At 45.0% G+C, this 23,417-nt stretch overlaps 1 protein-coding gene across 50 annotated transcripts in view; it reads right to left on the reverse strand.

Annotated features, from left to right (window-relative positions):
- Positions 1–23,417, reverse strand: part of PARD3 (par-3 family cell polarity regulator) — a 634,673-nt gene that overhangs the window by 345,710 nt on the left and 265,546 nt on the right. For all 50 annotated transcript variants that reach the window (XM_084980471.1, XM_084980461.1, XM_084980477.1 and 47 more), the window contains one exon: positions 5,092–5,267. In XM_084980471.1, the coding sequence (XP_084836597.1) occupies positions 5,092–5,267 (176 nt within the window). The remainder of the gene's footprint in view (positions 1–5,091; positions 5,268–23,417) is intronic.

Consider the following 23,417-nt stretch of genomic DNA (forward strand, 5'->3'; position numbering starts at 1 on the left):
GAACAGTACGGAGACCTCATGGCAGCTGATCCTGATAAGCCCCTCACTGCACCGGAATGAAGCAGATGCTCTCCGGGTCCTAGGCGGTCTCTTCATTCCCTGGGACCCTGACCTAACAAGGACGGCTCGACAGGTGGCAAAATGGCTTGAAGTACTGACATACATTGAAATACTCTTTGCCAAGATGAAATGTTAATACGCACACATAAAATCTCAAATGGAAATGTATCTTCTAGCAAGATACTTTCCAAAGTGGGACCAAAATGGTCTCTAACTGTCGAAAAGGCCAGTCAGCCACAAAACGCTAAGAGGAAGGAGCCCGCGTTCCAAAGCGCTCTGAAGAAAGCCGAGACTCTCCTCCACTCTCCGCCTCACTGCCAGACAAAACTATGGCAAAACTTAAGCATCCCAGAAGCCCAGAGCACCCTTCTCCTGGATTAATGGCATCAAAATCTGTGCACTGTGCAAAAAAAAAAAAAAAAGAAAAAAGAAAAAAGATTCCATTGTGGCTCAGAAAGTTAAGAACCCAACTAGTATCCATGAGGACGTGGGTTCGATCCCTGGCCACATTCAGTGGCTTAAGGATCCAGCATTGCCGTGAGCTGACATGGCTTGGAACTCGAGTTGCTGAGGCTGCAGTGTAGGCCGGCAGCTGTAGCTCGGATTCAACCCCTAGCCTGGGAACTTCCATATGCCATGAGTGAGACCTTAAAAAGACACGCACACGCAAAAAAATCTGTGCACTTTTCCCTCTAAACTTGACAGTGGGATGAGAGATTACCACTATTTTAACTGGGAAGGCTCTACCTCGCATCTGTGGTTTTGAACTACAAGGGCAAGCTCAGCATGGCCGAGTTCTCACGCACCAGAAGAGAAAGACCCAGTCTAAATAAAGGCATTTAATTGATTGGTAGCATCACTCTGAAATTGTTTTGCTTATTTAACTTGAAAGAAGAGAAGCCACCTAAGTATGCAGATGAGCTACTCAAGAACATCAAATTATTACTATTTTTTAATCTTTTTCTTTTAAAGACAGGTTCTTTTGGGGAAAGCTTCCTGAGCTATTAAGCTGCTTATGAAACTGGAGCTAGGAGTCAAGTTTTTCCTTTTCTTTCTTTCTTTGTTTTGGCCATGCCCACAGCATGCAGACGTTCCCTGGCTAGGAACTGAACCCACTTGCCCTACAGCAGCAACCTGAGCCACAGCAGTGACAACACTGGATCCTTAACCCACTGTGTCACCAGGGAACTCAAACATTAACTTATTTTAACCATGACAGATCAATGAATCACAGGACTGAGAACCTGTACGTAATTAATTTCCAAGGTTTTATAGCGAAAACCTAAACCTCTACACAATGATAAAATTTATAACATCTTGTAACTGCCTAGCAAGGGTAAGTGCTCATGGACGCTACAGAAATAAATCAATCCAATACTGATCAGCAAGTATGCTTTCCTCCAGGCATCCTTTCTGAATACAGAAAACATGGGAAGTTTTTTGTTTGGCCTTTGAGGGCCGCAGACTAGGGTTTGAACCGCTGCTGGCCCACACCACAGCCACAGCAACTCGGGATCCGAGCCACATCTGCAACCTACACCACAGCTCATGGCAACGCCAGATCCTTAACCCACTGAGTGAGGCCAGGGATCAAAACCTCATCCTCATGGATCCTAGGTGGGCTCGTTAACTGCTAAGCCAGGAAGGGAGCTGCAGGAAGATTTTTTATAACTAAAAATAAGGCAGATTTATCAGGCTTTAAAAAAAACAAATCCTCAGTCTAAAATAGGAACAGCTTAAAAAATCTAAACTGGTAAATTTAGTAAATAGGTATTGAGAACATAAAGCCAAAGATAATTCAGAAGACAAATTGATCACACGTTACTTACACGTGTGTCATACATGAATACGATTGCAGCTAGAGATCTGTGTATGAATCAAGGCTTTGCTGTGGGAAAGTGTAGGCATTTGGCTACATTAAACACCACTCCTAATAGGGAAAAAGCTTGTTGGGTAAGTAGCCATTTTTAAAAACAAATAAAATTATATTCAACTTTGTCTCACAGCACTGATCATTTATAAAGTGAAAAAAAAATGATAATAGTATAAATGTCCACAGATAAAGTATATTCTACAGAGGAATATTCTGCATTCATTAAAAATATTTTCTAATAAGATTCACACCAGGGGAAATCCCTACGAGGAGAAAAAAAAAAAATGTAGAAATAATCAGGATGCAAATATGCAGACATAGAACGACTCCAACTCTGTGTGTGTGTGTGTGTGCGTGTGCGTGTGCGTGTGTGTGTGTGTGTTCACTGACATCTTAACATTGGTTGTTGCTGTGTTTGGAATTATGGATAATATAATTTTGTCCTATTCTATTAGTTTGCCCATCTTTTACAATGATAGATACATGGTTATTTAAGATTGAACAGCAATAGGAGTTCCCGACGTGGCTCAGTGGAAACAAATCTGACCAGCATCCATGAGGACACAGGTTCGATCCCTGGCCTTGCTCAGGGTGTTAAGGATCCGGCATTGCCAAGACCTGTGGTATAGGTTGCAAACATGGCTCAGATCCTGCGTTGCTGTAGCTGTGGTATAGGCCGGCATCTACAGTTGCCATTGGACCCCTAGCCTGGGAACCTCTATAAGCCATGGGTGTGGCCCTAAAAAAAGACCAGAAAAAAAGCCTGAACAGCAGTGGACATGGTACCTAGTGGTATGCACATCAGACCCCTCCAGGCAGCCTCCATGGGCCACCAGGCTGGAAGATCAGGATCTGCAGTAAACTGCATTCTGCCCATTTGGATTCAACGGCCTGAGATTTGAACGATAACTGTGAAACAGAGGATTTTCTGAGCTGTGATTAGTGGCATGCCCTGGAGCTGATGACATTTTCTGGGGCACTTCTGAGTCCAGGTCCCAGCTTCACAGGTGACAGGAGGCAAGGTGAGCACGTGCAGAGAAGGTGCTACAGCAGGAGGGAGGATGCCAGGTCCTGCACCGCTGCCCCCTCCCCAGGCCAGCCAGACGTGTTGTACTACCTGGTTCAGAAAGGCCTGGGCGCCCAGCCTACCTACCACCTGCCCTCCAAGCCCGTCCAAGGATTTTCTAAAAATCAGATTCTTAATATTGAGTCTTTAAAATAGCCATTGTGGTTCTGTTTGCTGCAACTAATGCTAACTCACACCCCAAATGTTGAATGAGTTAAAAAGAAAGCCTTGATTGCCTCAGTGACTTCTGACCCACTATCCTTCAACTAAGTGAAAACCTTTTTAAAAGGTAATAAACAAATTTTAAACCCCCAACTTGACCTGTTATATATTTGTAAATATCCGTATAAATCAGTTCTATTCTGAACACAAATTAAAGGTCATGAGGCATATTCAGAAACCAGATTCTGCTTCTTTGAATAGTTTACTGCCTGATAAAGCAGTCTAAAATGCAGGCTAATCCCACTGAGCAGACAGGCATCACATGTCTAATAAAATATATCAGAAAAGTAAGCCTAACAGTTAAACCCCTAATCCAAAAAAATCAGAGGCTACAGCACACTGGTTTTTTCTGGTAGATTCTTCTCAGTTTAAACTTATATATTCCCTTTTTTTTTTTCTCTTTACTTGAACTAGTATAAAAAAGATTTTGTTGCAATATAAAACCAAGTAATAAGAAGTATTTAAAACAGGTATTTTTTTGAGTTCCCACTGTGACACAATGAGATCAGTGGCATCTCTGCAGCTCCAGGGCACAGGTTCGATCCCCGGCCTAGCACAGGGGGTTAAGGATCCGGTGTTGCCAACGGCTACAGCATGGGTCTCAACGGTGGCTCAGATCTGATCCCTGGCCTGGGAACTTCCATATGCTGCAGGGCAGCCAAAAAGGAAAAAAAAGGGGTGGGTGGGTATTTTTACATGGTGGCAAAGAATAAAATCAAGCAAGTACGAAGCTACATTTATTTAACTATTATCTGTGATTAATCTATTTCTACATTTTTCAATGGGTACGGTGCTCAGTGGGTGCACTGAAAAACGCTTATTAATTCTTCAACAGATGTTTGCTGAGACTCTATTTTGGAGATTCAGCAGTGGAAATGACATGCACAGCTGAAAGCTCATTGGGTAAAAGGTTCGAGGCAGAACAGAAAGGGCTGATCAGGGCTCTGCAGGTACACATGACAAAGAGCATTAACACAAATTGGAAAGAGGTCGACTAAATAGGCTAAAATGAAGTTTACTTCTTTGGACTAAATAAATTAGGTCATGAACTAAATAAAATTAGGTCAAGGGAGAGAATATTATTAAGACTAAACAGTACACGTCCATTTGGTAGGGAGATAAAATTACCAAGAGTAGAGAGAGTAAATGACCACGGTACCCACTTTCATCCCTAAGCGGCCACAGGCTGGGATTTCTTTAATGCTCCTCCGGAAGCAACAGGAACATCTGCTCACTCATGCGTAAACTATCCCTCCACGGACACACGAAAAGCTCATGGGGGGTTGCCCAGGAAGAAACATGGGGTGATCAGGAGCCAGGGTAGGAGAGGGACTTCAGGTATACCTATTTCATGTTGAAATTTTCCATTTTTAATCAAATGCACATATTATCTATTCAAAAAGTGGATACGCAGTTCCCGTCGTGGCGCAGTGGTTAACGAATCCAACTAGGAACCATGAGGTTGCGGGTTCGGTCCCTGCCCTTGCTCAGTGGGTTAAAGATCCGGCGTTGCCGTGAGCTGCAGTGTAGGTCACAGATGCGGCTCGGATCCCGCGCTGCTGTGGCTCTGGCGTAGGCCGGTGGCTACAGCTCCGATTCGACCCCTAGCCTGGGAACCTCCATATGCTGCAGGGGCGGCCCAAGAAATAGCAAAAAGACAAAAAAAAAAAAGTGGATATATAACTGCATGTACCAATACATAGCATGGATTTTATCACAAAATTCCAGGGCAATGTAAAGCAGGAAGTTATCTGAACTTGGGGGTGACAGTCACAGAGCACATGGCAGGGATGCTGTGGAAGCCAAGGCCTGGTCCACAGCTGACCCCCCCATCACCGACACCAAGAAGACGTGAACTAGAAGCGGTTACCTTCCTGTCACACGCAGTGGGGTTGCCGGCCGTGTTTTGCTTGAGGAAGCCGGCGGTGGTCGACCAGCGGGTGGGGTTTTTCCGAGAAGGCTCTTCAGAGAAGTTACTGTCGCTGACAGAAGTGGAGAGGCCAATTAAAGCCGGGTCACTGCTTCGTCGCACGTGAAGAGGCATATCTGTAACACGAAAGAGCGTTATGTTTTTAAAAGATGACCTAAGACCTGAAAAACCACGTGTTAGGATAAAGGGAGTTAAATCCCAAAGATTAAAGAGTAGAAAACACAATCAGGTGACCGGGGGGTGGTCAGCAAACTAAATAGAAATTCCATTTGTTCCTTTAAAACACTTCCCTGGGAAAGAAATACGGAATCTACTGGAAGAACAAAAGAAGCAGTATCGACAGGACGACCTGCTCTGGAGTGAGCCAGCCCGACCCCTACCTGCACTGCACACTTGTTACCAGCGTGGCTCTGGGCAGGTGGCCTCACTGTCCTGTGCCTGTGGCCCCTTCCTACACAAAGAGCAATAAAACGGGACTTCTCTCTTAAGAGTATTGCAGGGACGAAGTGAGATAAAGTGCTTAAAACAGCGCCTGACACACGGTGTGCATTCAGTAGAGACGGTAATAACCTCGGCTGCTATTACCATCCTGATCTTGGTTTGCCCCTCTCTTACATAAATCTCTTGAATAAAATATTTCTTCTGTTCAGTAAAGCATTCGCAGAAAATACAGAGCGCGAACATGTGTCTTACTCTTCAGTTAAGGGAAGTCTCAAAAGCAGCATGCGGCTTCGCAGGTGGTTTCTGCCATGTACTCGTTAGAGACACATACGTGTAAAAGACAGCATCTTAGCAGCTGTACTCACACCAAAGACGACTCTGCCTGCCATTAACCTCACAAAAGCAACAACAGACCCAGGCCAACCTGGGTACAGCAGCCCTGAGAACTTTCTAACAGATATAGTCGCTCTTACAGCAGAAACAAACCAGAACTACAAAACCAGAGAGTCTGTAACATGGACAGAGAGAACCAAAAGCCCCACTCACCAGCTTAATGGAAAGCATCATAAACCTAAGACAAAAACTTGAGGTTAAATTATGCTTAGAGTAATCTGTTCTCAAAGACGAGGATGCAAGTTTAATAGCTATAAAAAGCCACCAAAAAATAAAAACACAGCAAAGACTTATGCAATACAAGTTCACATAAATAGTCATCTAAGGATCTTAGTTTGTTAATAATACAGGACTCTTATTATTAAAAAAAAAAAAAAAAAAAAGAATTGGTCCCAGGTTCAAAAATCAAAAAGGCCACAAAATGAGGAGGAGGGAGAAAAAACACTTCTAGCAAATTTCAGTACTGCTCCTTAGATATGGGTTCTGTTTCTCTCCAATTACAGGGTCACTGATTACTAGGTTGTTAAGGAATTCTGTAAACCTCAATTTCTCTGTGTGTGTGTGTGTGTAAGTCCAAAAAGAGCACTATTAGTTCAAAGGGCCTTTAAAAACGGTCCAGTGGTAATGACTAAAAGCAGTCCCCACGACAATAAAATTTCCACATGAAAGTACATTTCAACCCCCAAATAAATTCAGGGCCCATACATTTCAGAGGATTCGCTTGGACACAATAAAGCAGCTTGCTCAGCTTGTTTTCAAAAATTTCCCCAAGAGAAACACACTGCAGCCAGGCTTCAGATTAGATCGATCCCGGGGATCGTGTCTTCTGATGGGACGCGATCACTGTGTTAACCTGCTAGTCTGAAACAGACACAAAAAATTAGCAGTTCACCTCTCTGTGTCTGTGACTCTCCGAAGGACCGATGCAGGGAAAGAAAGAGGGCGTGAGACCGGGGGCTGGTAATCGCGGAACTGCACAGCCCCCAGGCAGCACCTGCATAAACTACACTGTGAAGGATGCCCCAGGAGATGCAGCCAGGAAGCCCTTCTTCTGGGCTCCTCACACACTCCATGTCTTCTTTTCATTTTATTTATTATTATTATTATTTTAAGTCATGCCTGTGATACGAGGATGTTCCCGGGCCAGGGACAGAACCTACACCAAAGCAGCCACCCAATCCACAGCAGGGACAACACGGGATCCTCAACCCACTGCACCAGAAGGGAACTTCTCTTCATTTCATTTTAGTGAGAGCAATAAGAGAAATTGAAATAAGGACAGTCTGGATCTTTCCTTTGGACCATCCTGCAGGTTCAGGCTTCATGGTTACAGGTGTGGCGTGGTCCTGGTCAAATTCAGGAAGGTGCCCTAGATTGGGGTACCAGGCAAATGAGAAAAGAACAGAACTTGGTTTTTGAAAAGTAAACAATATGTTCTCAGCAAAGGAAGCCAAGTGACGTCACGGTGATCGTGAAGTCAAGGTGTCCTTGTAACTGACCAACTGTAAGAACAGAGCCATTAGAGTGCACAGTGGGCCTTAGTCCACAAAACCGGGTCCAGATACGAAGCCCCCATCACACACCACAGATGTCCATGCTCATGCCGCCTGCGATTTAGACTCTCTCTCTCTCTCTCTCTCTCTCTCTCTCTCTCACACACACACACACAACATTTAGAAACCCATGACTTCACCTGAAGAGACTGGAATTTCTTTTCTTTTCTTTTTTTTTTTTCTTTCTGTTTCCAATGTCAGTCCCAGGGGGGGAAATGGGACTCACTCCCCAGATGAGCAAGCAGAGGCTCAGAGAGATGATGGGAGGAGCACGGAGACAACTCCCTGGCCACAAATTGAGGTTCTGGGGTCACTGCTCAACCACCACCCAAATCATGAAATGCATTCTATCATTCAAACATTCTCTGGAAAATAAATTCCACTTCCAGCTACTTGCAGATATAAATGTGAGTCCCGATTTTGTGAAAGGGAAGACTTGTGTTGTTTTCCACAAAGTACAGTTACATCCACTGAGAAATCATACACCGGTTTTAGCTAATAGCATCATTAGGTTTGGGGGAGTGAAGGAACTATTACATGAGTTACACACATAGACTCAAACAACAGAAGTCCCAGTTTCACAAATGCTTAAAAATGAGAAACACACACACACACACAAAAACCAAAACCCTGAATACATTTGGTACCACCCACTTACTTTGTGCCAAGGGGCACACATCTTACCCATCAGAGCCTGGGCACCACTGGTGCAGATGAACAACACAAGTATGTTTCTGTAACACCATGAAGAGTTTGCCCACCAGCCTTCCTGAAATGGCCTTAGTGATGCCAACGACCACACATTAAGAACCACTGGCTTGGAGGTATAAAGCTGGCTTGTGGTTCACCTAACCAGACCTCGGTTTTCTCATCCATAAAACCAGGGGCTGTACGAACGGGGGTCTGAAGATCTTTTTAATGCCAAAAGACCTGTGATTCCGCATAGGATCACACACCCCTACACCGGTCGTCATTCCCCAAATCTCACCCTAACAATTAAAACAGTTTCAGAAGATGTATTAGAAAAATTACAAAAGCATTTCAAAGTAGTATGGGCAGCCACTGCCTCTAAATAGGTTGAAGTGTTACAGGTAACAGTGTAACAATAGGTTAAAGTATTACAAGTAACAGGAGTTCCTGCTGCCTGTGGCGCAATGAGATCCGCAGCATTCCTGCAGCGCCAGGACACAGGTTCGACCCCCGGTCCGGTACAGTGGGTTAAGAATCCGGCATTGCTACACCTGCGGCACAGGCTGCAACTGTAGCTCGGATCTGATCCCTGACCTGGGAACTCCATATGCTGCTGGGTGGCAAAAAAAAAAAAAAAAAAAAAAGTATGACATGAATGAAAACACACAAGGGTTGTGGGTAACAGTGCACAAGTAGCCACAACTGGCAAGAAGTCTTTGGACAAAATGACCAAGATTTTAAGGAACGAGATTGCTACTACAAACCTGGCCACATCCACAAAAAAAAATGAGTCGTGAAACACAACAGCCACCTCTCAGAGTCCTGATAAAGCCTGACACTATGCAGAGAATACAATCTCGCCTAAGAGAAATGAAAGACAAATACAGCCTTCTTGCCTATCGTATGCTCCATTTCTGGGGCTCACAGCCTAGTCATCCGATGTAATTTGTGTGCTCCAGAGCAATTAGAAATAATAGGAGTTTCTCACTTAAGGTAATGTGGTCATTATTACTACGATTCCTCACACTCCATTTTAGGAAAACCAATGCATTTAGAAACACGATAATAAAACTTTCTCTCCTCATCATCTCATTTATTTAATATATAGATTTTCGAAGTATAACCTCTGGAATATTAACAAGAAAATTCAAAGATGAGGATCTTCAATAATTAAGCGACTGGATGAAGCAGACGGGGACCCGGGTGATGTCGCTGGGTCCCAGACGGTGGCGGAGTCTGTTTGATGTGTGCTTCCTTTGAAGAGTGGATAAAACAGCAATAAACCCTCATCACAAGATTTCAAATTCTCTGTGGCCCTAATGCACTGTAAATATTGATTTGCTTCTCTAGGTAAGGTGCCTTTTAAATAAGTGGAAAATGGAACACTAGTAATGAATTCGAGCAAATACTAAAAGAGCAGATACATACATTTTCAACAGTTACACATCACATCCTAATCAGCTTTCCCAGGGTTTTTCTTCTTTTATTCTTCTAGTGATTTCTAAGTTATTTAACCACTCAAGGCAATGAATAAACCCTTCCCGGGAAGACAGGCACAAGCCGTCAAGGTATTTAATCAAACCTAAACATAATACACAGTGACACATGTCCTATTAGAACTGAGGATGCAAACAGCATAATTACTCTTCATTCAAAATGAAGACTGTCTCCTCGGCCTTCGGGGCGATTGTACATTTCCTGAAGACACATCTCATGGTGAGAAAGTACCACGCTATAAACACAGGCCACGGGGAGAAAAACCTGGCATCAGGGTTGCAAAGTCTACCTTCCAATATCAGCTGCCCCTTTTTATAAAGGCATGTATCAGTATTTCACTTAGTGAGCTAAAATTCTTGGAAGAAATCTGGGGAAGGCAAAACAGGAAATCAGCTTTTAAAAAACAGTGAATAGGAGTTCCCATCATGGCACAGTGGAAACAAATCAACTAGCATCCATGAGGATGTGGGTTCGATCCCTGGCCTTGCTCAGTGGGTTAAGGGATTTGGCATTGCCATGAGCCGTGGTGTAGGTTGGAGACGTGGCTCAGATCCCGAGTTGCTGTGGCTGTGGCTGTGGCGTAGGACAGCAGCTGTAGCTCTGATTGTACCCCTAGCCTGGAAACTTCCATATGCCATGAGCGCAGCCCTTAAAAAAAAAAAGCCAAAAAACAAAAACAGCAAATGACTAGGAGAGAAGGATATAAAATGAGTTTTATCACCCCGTCATTAACCATATATATTTTATATACATATATATAGGCAATATATAGGCAACTGTGGCTCAGATTCAATCCCTGGCCTGAGAACTTCCATATGCAGCAAGTGTGGCCATTAAAAAAAAAAAAAAAAATTGAATTGAAAAAAATTCTTTTAAAAATAAAGAATACTATAGTTGGAAGGTGCCTTAGAGAGAAACTGAAATAGCACGTTTACAGATGAAAGCACTGAGACCAGGACAGAGGGTATAAGGAGAGGGTCAAAGGTCACAGGGCTCCTCTGCGACCCAGCTGTGCCTGGAGTGCTTGTGAATGGACCCCCCATCGGGGCAATTTGGATCTAACTACGCTGCTGTCTGGGAAGGAGTAAGATGTGTCAAATCCACAATAAGCTTATATATCCTTAGAGATAACAAGTGATTTCTTGGGAAGGTTGAGTTTAAAATGTATTTCTATAGATAACAGGATGTGTTCAGGGGTCCCATTGAATGTAAGACACACAGGGAAAAGAAAGTCAAGGGGAAAAAAATAGCTGCAGCGTCCTAAAGTCCTATGAATGTTCACAAAGAAAAACCAAGCATTTTTCTGAAGCTTATGACATTTGCAGCATGAGAATTCTCATTGGGAAACCCTGATCAGAAACCCTCCAAATACTCACAAGAGTACGAGTCAAGTGGGGAAATTAAATAAGATCATGGGTTGTTTCAGTGTTATTGGGATAGAATACTCATTTTTCAAAATCTTCCCAGTGAGGAAAATATACAAGGGATCGCTCTGTGCTACTTCTTACAGCTGCACGTGATTCTACAGTAACCTCAGCTTTCAAAGTCGAATGAAAGACCTCCAAAGAATGAAACGGAAAACCCCAGGCAAGACGTCTGAAGCCGGCCGGGCTGAAGCACCCTGTCTACCACCCGCCCCAGAAGAGGCTCCTCACCGATGCGCATGGGCCGGGCGCCTTCTGACCATCCTCCCCCGGGCTCCCTACCCACCGGGCTCCAGCGGGGGGGCACCTCCGAGCCTCCCCACCCCGTCCTCACTGCACAGGATCCTGTGCCCCTCGGCTGCTCCTCAAAGGGCACCAACTCCTCAAATCCGTCAGGTCCAGCCTTAGGGCCCCAGCAGCAGATGGCCGACGCAGAAAGCAGCACACGAGGAAAGCTGAGGAAGAATCTGTCTACAAATACACAACGGGATTCAGGAAAAGCAGCCAGGGTGCAGTACCCAGGGGTCTCACTGAAGGGACACAGCCTCTGGTGCACCTGAAGCTGGACAGGGCAGGAGCCCAGCGGGAGGCCCGAGGCTTCTCTTTCCTCTCCATATACACCTGCCAGCAGCACCTCCCTGCCTAGCCGGGGACACCCGGACCTCTGCTGACACCCTTACCCTGGGCCGGCATGTATGACGGGTCGGCACCTCCCCCAGCAGCCTCCACCGATCCTGCGTAAGCCTTCGCTCCATCACTGTAACTGCCCAGTTCCCTCCCTGCACGCACGCGCACACAGGCCCCCAGAGTGGGAACTAAACTTCTTTAGGCTGGCTAAAATACCCCCGCCAGGAACAATAAACTGCCCGCCTGTTAAAGATTTCATTCATCATCCCAGAGGGTAGGAAAGAGTGGTTCCGGTCCACGGGATTTGGGCTGAGAGGTGGAAAGGCTTTCACGTTTGCCTCCCAGAGGGCGGGCCTGGGCTCTTAGGGGAAGGACCGGTGACTGGCTACTGAATCCTGACATGAAAACTCGTCCCCAAATCCTTCGCTAAGACAGAGCTCAAGGATGGGGCGGTGAGGTCCGAGTCCCGAGCTCCCGCCAGGGCCCATGGGGAGTTCCCGGGTGGCTCCAAGAGCAAAGAAAGCAGTGATTCCAAGGGGAACCTTCGCCCTTTACTGATTTGGTGGCCCCTTCTGTTCCACGGTGGCAGGCGTGAAGTCACCAAACACTTGCTCAGCACCTACATCTCTTCTAGAGATTCCACAGAACAATGAATATAAGGCCAGGAGTCCTTTGAGAGTCACAGACTGTGGAAAAATCACTCCACAGGCATCCCGCTCCGATCCCTCAAAGGGGGAAAAATACTCTCAGGAGCTCCACCTGCCCAGCGATGGCTCAGGACCAAACAGACCAGAGACAGGACCTTGTGGACAGTGTGAGCACCCAAGGGGGTGCCCTCGCTCACCATCAGATGGGGACGTGTGCACTGGGCTTCGGTGACACTTGTGGGAACCTCCACGAAGAATGACATCCAACTGTGCCATCTTCCACAAACAGCTGTTGAAGGAATAATCGCTCATACCTCTTTCAAAGAGACGCACCACCTGTGCCTCCAGGTTGCTGTCCAGGTACTGCTCTCGTGCTATTTTCTTTCCTTGATGAGCAATCTGCTTCACCCCATGCTTCTCCTTTTACCCACTATTACGCAGCTTCCTGCCCACTCGGCCACCAATGCAGAGCCATAAGCTCCATCATAAAGAGATGTACCCTTTTGAGCACAGTCCCTGGTGAGCTCCAGGCGTGGCATGGACGTGGCCTCTGCCTTCACCGAGGCCACAGTGCTGGGGAGAAGGCAGGGGAATTACCCAGCCAGGGGCAGCGTGATCACGGTGCTTCAGGAGAAAAACCAAGGGCCACCAGAACACCGAAGGGGGTCCTTGCTAAGAGCATCCTCAAAGACATCACGACGGAAGGGACAGCTCAATGTCCCCCAGGGTCCTTCACACTCTTGGTGTCTCCTTTCATAGGAAGCCACTGACCGCTTCTGCAGGGGCAGGAGCTCCTTTCATGGCCTGATCCCCCCAGTATGTTTGCCACACTGTCACCCCGAGCTTTAACATCCACCTTCCCTGAGCGCACAGGGGAGAGTAACACTGCACCTGTCATTGTCACACCCCCAGAGGGTGGCCCTGAACCACACTGGCTGAACCAGCGAAGAAGTGAGAGGAGGAGACATCAAAGCTCAAAAGATGGGGGTTGGTCTGTCCTGGGCTCCGCTCTGCCGTGGCGATGGTGGTGTCTGGCCAGCGGGACACAGAGAAAGGAAGAAAACACAAACCCTGAGAACACTGAGGGGCAGAAACCAGACAGTCAAGTTGTACAGAATCAAAGGGACTGCAAGGTATCCGGTGTGGCTAAAGCAGAGGGTTAAAGACGGGCCTGGGGAAAGCTAATGCCAGGGAGGGGCCCTGGCTGAGCCAACATGGGGTCTTATAAGTCAGAGATGCTCAGACTTTTAATGCGTTCGCACAGGCCAGGGGATCTTGTTAAGATGATTCTATAGGTCTCGGGTCGCAGAGGACTTGAAATTCTGCATTTCTCGTTTCCATGACACGCTCACCGCTGCCCCCACCTCCACACGTTCAGACTCCCCATCGCAGGCTATGCTGCAGGAAAACTTCCCCTAGCCATGCTAAAAAAACCCTGATGGGCCCCCGTCAGCTCGATGTCTTCCTTCCCCCCAGCCTGGCCCTCTTGAGATGTCCTCTGTTAACGCTGCAGCCCCTTCACTGAACCACATGTCAGGGGTCATCACTCAGAATGGTGGCTTCAGTGGGGGTCACAGGACCTCAGATGAAACCCTGGCTCTGCGAGCAGCACCTCTCCATCCTACTCTCAGAACACTCTGCAGGGACCACAAGGCCACAGACTCTTCCAGGTCTCATCCTCTCCTCACCATTCCCCCCCTCTCTTGAGCACTCGGAGGTCAGCCTGGAGGGTACCGCCTTCTCTAAGGAGCCGCCGGGGCTCCAAAAGCATGAGTGACGTCACACCTCATGTTAATTTCACGGATCAGAACCAGAGCTTTCTTGTCCATCTCCCTCATTAACCTTGGAGACCCCACCCCCCAGATCCCAGCCCAGCAAATGTCTGTTAAAATGTTATTGTAACAAAGAGATGAAAGAATATGACTCTCCATTTATCTGCATCCTTTTCACAGTGATTGTCTCGAGTATCACCAGGGCAATCTTTTTAGCAAAGAAGAAACAGTTACAGATGTTGGGTGGCCAGAGGAGACAAAAAAGGTTTTGCTGCTGGGAGAAGCACAAAGAATGGCTAACGGACATACTGGGGATAAACTCTCTGGCCGGGGATCCCAACGAGGATTTACTTAGTTTTTATTAACTTCGCGCTATTGTTCCTCAGGCAGTGTTTGTTCTCCTATGAGAATATTGAGTGTGAGTAAACCCAAAGGAATTCTTCACCTATGATTTATATGTACGTCTGTATCAAATCCCTTTTATCACTTTCACTGTACCCGTTTGGTTCGACAATCATATAATTAAACTCTGAAATTATCAGCTTCATGTGACACATCTTTTGTCTTTCCAAATGGATGTGGACTATCGATGGCATTGGAGACAGTCCCCGAATGCTCGGTGCCCTTTCTCCTTTGACATTTGTCTTCTATGATTTTATTAAGGATTCAAGTACTTCAGTAACTGTCAAGTGGACTTTGGATCAGCATTACTCTCCCATTCCTTTATTCTTTTAACCTTTTCCATATAGTATTTCCAAAATACTATACGAAAGCATAATAGTTTTCTCCTAACTGGGGACCAGCTACTCACTAATGTCAGGAGCCAATTTTCTATTATTTAAGGACATACCTCTGAAGGTCCCCTACTCTCCTAGACTTTATAGACCACTAACCATCCTCAGGCCCTTCTTCTTAGCTTCTTGGCCGGGCTCTTCTTAGCTCTCAGGTGTTACACTCCAGCAGTTCCACAGTTCACTTTGCTCAGATAGAGACTTTAGAACCTGAATCATACCATGGTATGAAAAGCAATAGAAGAATACATCAAAAGTCATTCATTCCATGCAAATATCCACCGGGCACCTACTGTGGGGCCAGGCAATCTTCTCACTGCTGCCATAAGCCACCCCTCGATGGCTTTACATCGGGTGAGGTACAGACCGCCAGAGAGGGCCCACGTACCTTTCCCTCACCAGGGACGAGAAGGACCACAGACCAACAAGGGTAGGCGAGGACACGAGGGAATCAGTGCTGTGAAGTAAAAGGAAGCAGAGGATGGGTCCAGAGGCTGCCCAAAGTGGAGAAATGCTAGTTTATACCGGGGGAGTCCGACAGCAGCACCGCACAAGCAAAGAGCTCATTATCCACTTTCCTGTCTTGAGTGTTCCCATTTCGAATTAATCCCTTGCCACAGAGCCTTGTACATCCTGGCTATTCATAAAGCTATTTGGCCCTGGCTGCTGCAAGGCGGCAATGAGACTGGATGGTTCGGAAACATATGGCCACACGTCTGTCTGCGTTACCTTCGGAGTGCAGAGATGGCTCATTGCTAATCTAATCCATTCCTCCTCCTCCTTAAGGAAAGAGTAATGTAGAAGTAAATTCGTCCTGATCATTTATAACAAGCCAATTAAGCCCGTAATCACGAACATTCGTTGAGCATTTACTATGGGTCATGCGTGTGCTCAGAAGCTTATTGCCTCAATTGATCATCTCCCCAGAACAAGGCTACACAACAGGTTATATGATTACTCCCATTCTATGGGTAGGGGACTGGCGGTGCAGGGGTAAGAGAGCCTGGCTGAAGTTAACCCATCAGCAAGTGGGGGGGACAAATCACAGGCTTGACAGTCAGGCCACAGACAGCATGCTCACCTCCAGGAAGTGTGGGAACGACCAGGACGGAAGGACAGAACGATCAGGACTCCGACCTCACCAACCCCGCCCACCCCTGGTCATCTCAGTGGAGGCAGGAGAACAGTAAACGTGGTGTGTGAGGGGAGCTGTCCCCACTCACACCGAACCTTAGACCTGCAGGCAAGTCATGGCCCCTGAGCCAATGGCTCACTTGATGCCTGGATCTTTGCAGTCCTCTCCACGGGCAAAAAGCAAGGGCAAAAAAGAACGAGACAAGTTCCCTTCAGCTAAGACTGGCAAACCAATGAGGCTTTTAACTTCATCATAATTTACTTTCTTATTAGGGGGTTTGTGGGAAGGAAGAGCAAGGGACATGCTGGGGCAGGGGGGCCTCATTTAGAGAGAGAGAGAGAGAGAGAGAGAGAGGGGCGTGTGTGGGTAATTAAATGCTTCGTCCTTCGTATCGACACAGGAACATTTATTTGGATTAATAGGCTCCATCTACACGCTCACACAATGTGTCACTAGAATCCTATGAAATAGGCTATATTTTCACCAAAGGCGTCTTTTCAGTTTATATACAGTCAATTTAGTTTAAATATAGTCAATTTATATATACAAGATGTATATACTCTATATATTTCCGTTTATATGTAGTCCATTTATACATAGTCAATTTAGGGTAACATCGCCTAGAAGAGACTAAGCGTCTCATAAGGACTACCTCTCTCTCTCACCGGCAGCCTTCCTATATCTGACCCTTTATCAAGGTCGGAAATCCAGGTCGGTACTAAGATCCTCCCGTCCATCCCAATGCACCTGTTCCTACATTCTCTGAGTTACACCCCCGGCTCCAAATCTCACTAGTTATTAAAATGATCTGGCACTAGTCTATAAAATGCCGGTTCCTAGACCCCCTTCCAAAACTACTGAAAAGTGGGTGTAGGATAAGGCCCAGATGTTATCTTTACAAGCTCTCCAGGCAACTCTGGCTGCAGCTGAAATGGGGAATCCTTGCTCTAGACTGAAGAGCAAGGCCTATCCATCCTAAGTGAGCTTGTTTAAAAGACAGATTTTGACGTTCTCTGGTGGCCTAGCAGGTTAAGGACTCCTTGTCTTCACTGCTGTGGCTCAGATGTGATGTGGTCCATCCCTGGCCCAGGAACTTCTACATGCCACAGGGGTGACCAAATAAATTTAAAAAAATAGATAAATCAATCAATAAAATACAGATTCTGATTCAGTAGGGCCAGCGTGGGGCCTGGGAATCGACATGTCTAACAAGTCCCCAGGTGGTGCCTTAGAGAAGCAAGACCCCCCTCTGGGTGGCCCGGTGTAGCAGCCACTCCCCACACCTGCTACTTAAATTCAGTTGCTCCGTCACCCCCGCCTCATGTCAAGGACTCAGCAGCTACATGGAGTTAGTGGCTGCCACGGTGTACAAAACACATCGCCCAACTCACTTATATATTAAACAATTCTGTCAGATAGTGAATTGAGCTACACAAAAATATAATTAAATATTTTGCCACTGTCGGTTCTATTATTAACTTTTAATCACTAAGAAAGGATGAGATTTGAGGCAGGCCTCCTGCTTCTTCTTAATATTAATTTTAAAATGTTATGGAGAGAATAATTTTTCAACTTATTAGATATAGAGCAAAGAACCTACAGGTTCTAACATCTCATTGGACTTTTTTATGTCACATTTTAATGTTTATACTTGCACATTTCGGGACTCATAATACATGACCATGACTCCCCAAAGAAATAAATATTTACATAAGAATTTTTTATTAAAGTACTATATTTGGAAGGAACCCAGTGTGACAATTCAAATCCTACTGCAAATTTGTATTCAGCATAGAAAATCCCAATAATAATCAAGGGAGGAGAAATCTTCTATTTATTATTTTAAGAAAACCCAACAATGGTTTGGCTGCTTTTTAATAGAGGAGATAAAGCACTTTAATATAGATAAAATATTTCCAATATTTAAGAAGCACTTTTACCACTCTAAAGCCACGAACTTTACCCATAACTCTGACAGCCTGACAAGCAAGCAAACAGAATTCAACCCAATAGCAGTTTCCTAGGCAACAAGCACCAATAGGACCAGTGGAAAAAATGAAAAGCAGAGAGCACTGCAGCATTTCCACTGGGCTTGAGAAATACATTTTAATTGTCAAGATGCCATAAAGACAACAATATTGAAAATCATTTCCCTGAAAATGATTCAGAGCAGAATGCCATTTTCATTACGGCAAACGAGGTGTGGAAAAATAGAAAAATTAGGTTCCCTTCCTTTGCTCTGAATTAAGTAGGGATGGTAATCAATCTTGTTTGATTTTACAAAATTTATCTACATTAGAGCAGATTTCTAATATGCCTCCTTAGTTTTCTCCACAAATGTGACCGTACATTGATTCCACCTACAAAAGAAGAGGTTTCCCCAGGGGTTTTTTTTTTTTTGGGCAGGGTGGGGCGGGGGAGACACAGGATAACCGTGTGCGTCTGGGCAACCCTGGCACAAGGGCATGCTCACACATGCCCAGGCCTGAATTCACACATAAAACCAAATGCTTCAGCCCACAGATTAGAACAGCCCCCAGGGCGGTCCATGTTCTCGCCTGGCTTCTGTTTCCTCCTTTCTAAGCTGAAGGGCTTGGGATCCAACTTCGAAATCCTTTCTGGTTCTAACAAGCTTTAGGTTTCTAGAAAGAAAGTAGAAGAGGACCGATTGGTCTAACAACATTGAGTACAAAATAAAGACTGTACCCTAAGCCATTTGAGAACTTTTTCTTCATAGGACCCAAACTTAGACAGTTAACCTTTAGAAAATAATATTGGAAATGTCCTGCTCCAGGGCTATTAAAATGTCTACAACTTACATCAGCTTTTGTAACCATGATGCCATTTGCTCTTATGTCTATGTCAGGGGCATTGACTTGAGTTAACAGAAATGGGTTGGGTGCTCATAATCTATACTTTCCCACAACGTGTCCCTGCAAGCTTGTGAAATAGTCTATATTTTCACCAGAATAGTCTTTTCAGTCAAACGCTTTGTCAATTTAGGAATTTAGGTGGAATTGATCAAGTAATTCAGGCAAAACTACCAATTTAGTAGCAGCAGGCAAATACCAGCGAAGTGGTTGTGCTGATAATTCACTTCCCAATGGTTGATAAACTAAGGGAATGAATAGCAAAATGGGGCATCCAAACAAGAATATGTTCCCTGTCCTTTCTTCTGACTTGTCCAGCCAACAAAGCCAGACTCATATATTATAATTCATTCCCTGGAGCCAATTATCTGCCCTTGAACTTCGCTGGAGCCCGTTTAATGCTGTCATGAATCAGGGGCTCCTCAGGAACAGCCTTCACGTCTGGGTGCCTGCTTCCCTCTTTTTTATACATCCATGCTTGTTCTCATATAAAAGCTACTATAATGCAAGAAATGCACATTGTAACAGAAAAAGTTGATCACCCAAAAGCAAAGAAATACCCATTTCATGCAATAGCAGCATATGCGCTGGCAAGCACAATGTTATAAATTAATTTTAATTCACTTGTATTTTCTTTTTGCTTTTTATCTTACTCTCTAGATTCTTTGTTTACTATTCAGAACCCTGGATTATCAGTATGCTTCCACAGAAATGAGCTCTTTCCTACATGGTATGTGTAAGATCAGTGGAAAGAAAATTTAAGCAACATGGCTTTTAAAAGAAAAATGAGAAGAGTAAATCCTAAAGGAATCTCATGGGTGGACGGATTGAAGTTTTGTGTATGTCTGCAAGGAGTCTGACAAAGCCTGTATTTGGTCGGAACGTTTGATAAGAAATGTGAAAAGACTGATCTTGTTTCTCTTTTCACATTAGCTGCCAGGAAGCAAACCCCTAAATATGACGTGATAGAGGACATGGGTATACGTGACATACAGATAAATTTCTTTTCCTTTGCCTTGGTTTTCAACTCCAACTTACATTTTTCCTTTTTCACAATTCTCTATTATTATTTTCTGTTTTATTTATTTTATTTTTTGCTTTTTAGGGCCACACCTGCGGCATATGGAGGCTCCCAGGCTAGGGGTTGAATTGGAGCTACAGCTGCCTGCCTACACCACAGCCACAGCAATGCGGGATCCGAGCCGCATCTGTGACCTACACCACAGCTCATGGCAGTGCCAGATCCTTAACCCACTGAGTGAGGCCAGGGATCGAACCTGCATCCTCATGGATCCTAGTCGGGTTTGTTAGCTGCTGAACCACAAAGAGAACCTCTCTATTATTATTTTTTAATTATGATTTTTATGGTCATTTTAAAGATCAGTCTAAATCCATGTCTACTAGTTAATCAGAGCACATATATAACATTATTGGGCCTATACAGTGTTGGGGATGTAGTTATGCAAAGAATGGTAAGCTTTAAGTAGCATCCAAATTAATAAGATATATGCAATTGATTTATTCTAACATGTCTAAAACTTAATAGTGCTCAAAAAGTAAATGTTGAAGGAGCGAGTTAATTGGCACTTATTTATTCCTAGCAACAGCATCCCAATTACACAGCACACAGTTCACAAGAGGCCTGGAACTAAACTCAGGTCTTCCTTAATGAAGGAGAAAGAAGTAACACCAAATCGTTCAAACCTTTGAAACCTCAAATCTCAAGAACTTGTCATAACTCCAAAGCGAATCATGGGTAAAGATCAGCATGACCCAAGTGTAGGGTCTTTACGAGGCACTGAACAATGACTTGACAAACCCCAACCTTTCTATGCTTGCATTTCTAAAGAGAGAAATTTCTATTGGGAAGAAATAATATCCAGTATCTTTCCAAATTAATCCTAAGATTCATTAAGAACAAACTGGCTCTCAGAGTGCCAGCTCTGCGTCAAAACACATTTGCTGAATTGAAATATTAAAAATAAACATTAACTGTGCTCATGTGACAGCTAAGTCATTGGAAAAGAGCAAGCAGAAAAAGGACCCTACTTTTCCTTCACATAGTCAAAATCTGAACATTCCCTTCCCTTCGCTCCTTTTCCCAATACACAGTGTCTACACAGTGGTCATTTATAGATGAGATCCATAGAGCCAAACTACCTGGAACATTCTCTCTTCCTCCTCTACTGGCCTGTCCCAAAATTGCTCCAGGCCCCTCACAGTTGGAACTGTCTGCAGTAAATACCTATCACACCTGCCTTATCCACTGTTTGGGGGGTTTTCTTGCTGCACCCAAGGCATGAGGTAGTTCCTGGGGCAGGGATCCAACCCAAGCCGCTGCAGTGACCACACCAGATCCTGAATCTGGTGCACCACAAGGGAACTGCTTATTTCACTGTTTTGAATCCATTCAAAATGTGTGACTTGCCTGCACTTCACACAGAGATTTTCGTGAGCTGGCTCCAACCATCTTGGTGAAGTTTTCAGAAATTGTTGAAAGTTGGTCATTAAACTGAACCATTATTAAAAATCATATAAACTCAGAATTAAATAGATACTAAAAACAAAGGTAATAAATATTCAAAACACATTACTTTCCAACTCCTCTTGTTATTATACATGCTCGTGATGCATCTGTGGCACACACGTGGTGGGAACATCATATAAGAGGGCATCTCTTACCAATGCTGTGCTCAGTGACATGACACTGAACCTGAAACTGGCCACAGTGAGGGTATTTCCACCATGGAGATGGGCAAAGGCTACAAACCTTTTTTAGGTTTGCAGAGAGACACAGCTATTCAACCATTCCCGGCATACCAGTGGCTCTAGAGAACCCCGACAAATCCCTTCGTCTCCTGGGGTCACCCAAAGTGCAAGGCACCATAGCACCACACAGCCTGATGGAATCAGGAAAGACCCATCACACTTGAGCAGAGTCCTGAGGGCTAAGTCAAGGTTAGGCAGAGGTCCTGAGAAGAAGCTTTACCACACCCAGGAAAACCGGGTGCTTGGAGCCACGAGGGGCTGAGACCCACCCAAGGAACAGGAGCGAGGGAGCCGGTCACAGGGGAGAAAAGACAGACACAAAACTGTTCTTGCAAACTTACCAATATTAACTGTATTAAAAAATATTGCGAAACCACAGGAAGTTTTGAAGCACCGGGGTGGGAGGAAGAGATGTGGGTTTTTCAACAATCGCTCTTGCTACGCACAGAACAAAAACGAAGGACTGCAGCCGTATAGGTTTTGATTTATTTACCATGTAAAGGCATGCTCAACTAGTAGAAATGTTATTATAACACACACAAGAGATGGTAAACTCTAAAATATCAGACCATAAACTAAAGATGTCTGCAAGGTTCCAGTATATTCTGTTTCCACGTGTCCCTGCTCGTGACCACACTGCAGAGACCACCAGCGACACCAGCCTTGGAAGATGAAAAGCAGGTGGGAAGTCACAGGACCTGGTGGGAGCCAGGGCCACAGCCAGTTAGGATGGCCCTCTCCAGGCCCTGGCAACCCTGGCTGTGACCAAATTCCCTCGTGGTGCCCGCTGAAGACAGCACAGTGGTCGGGCACAATTTTCTGGCCACTCAGTTTCACCAGGGACTAGACAAACGCCAAGCTCACTAACTGAGACGCCACTTCTTCTTCACTACTTGAACAACTTGACAACAACATAACCTTAAAACACTGGCTGCCAGTCATTAGAAAAACACCCTGGATTCCTCGGGAGAGACTCCCTACAGATACCAGCACGGTGGCCGCTCTGTGTCCTAGGATCCTACTGAGGGCCAAGCACAGTGCTCTCCATGCTTCTGGCACCTGCCAAGTAAGTTCTCATGACACACACACTCATACAGCCCGCAGAAACATGGGATTACAGGCACCTAAAGAGTTCATCCAAATCCAAATAAAGGACCCTTGAATTGGCATGAGGAAGCCAGCTGGTTATTGCCCTTGGAAAGACTCCTCCTCAAATAATCAAGAATAGATTCACTCGTCTTTTAGGCAACACTTTGAAAACTGAAATTAGACCAAGATGCTCATAAATTTAACTTGCTTTTAGGCAAAAATAAAACCAATGCACCCAAATGGCGGTCTCTGAATACCCTTTCCCACGAACAGGACACGACCATTTAGAGAAATGACCGATTCCAGATGTGGGGCAGCAAATATGTAAGACAAGCACAGAATACATCTCGTGGCAGAAGGCAAGGCTGCTGTTATCAAGAGCACTCAGAAGCCAATTTAGAGAGACTGCACTATTACAAACGTGGGCCATTTGAGCATCAATAAGAATAATACTGCAAGTGATTGAACCAATAACGGTATTAATGCCTATGAGTTCTTAATGACTTTCTTAAAGAGAGAAAAAGGGCAAACTAAGAGAATGTTAGCCAAGAAAACAAACTCATTCTGA

This window comes from Sus scrofa, chromosome 10, assembly GCF_054392235.1.
Source record: "Sus scrofa isolate SSC_HxYL_T2T_F1_AM1 chromosome 10, Sscrofa_HxYL_maternal_Yorkshire_Landrace_v2.0, whole genome shotgun sequence".
Classification (NCBI taxonomy): Eukaryota; Metazoa; Chordata; class Mammalia; order Artiodactyla; family Suidae; genus Sus; species Sus scrofa.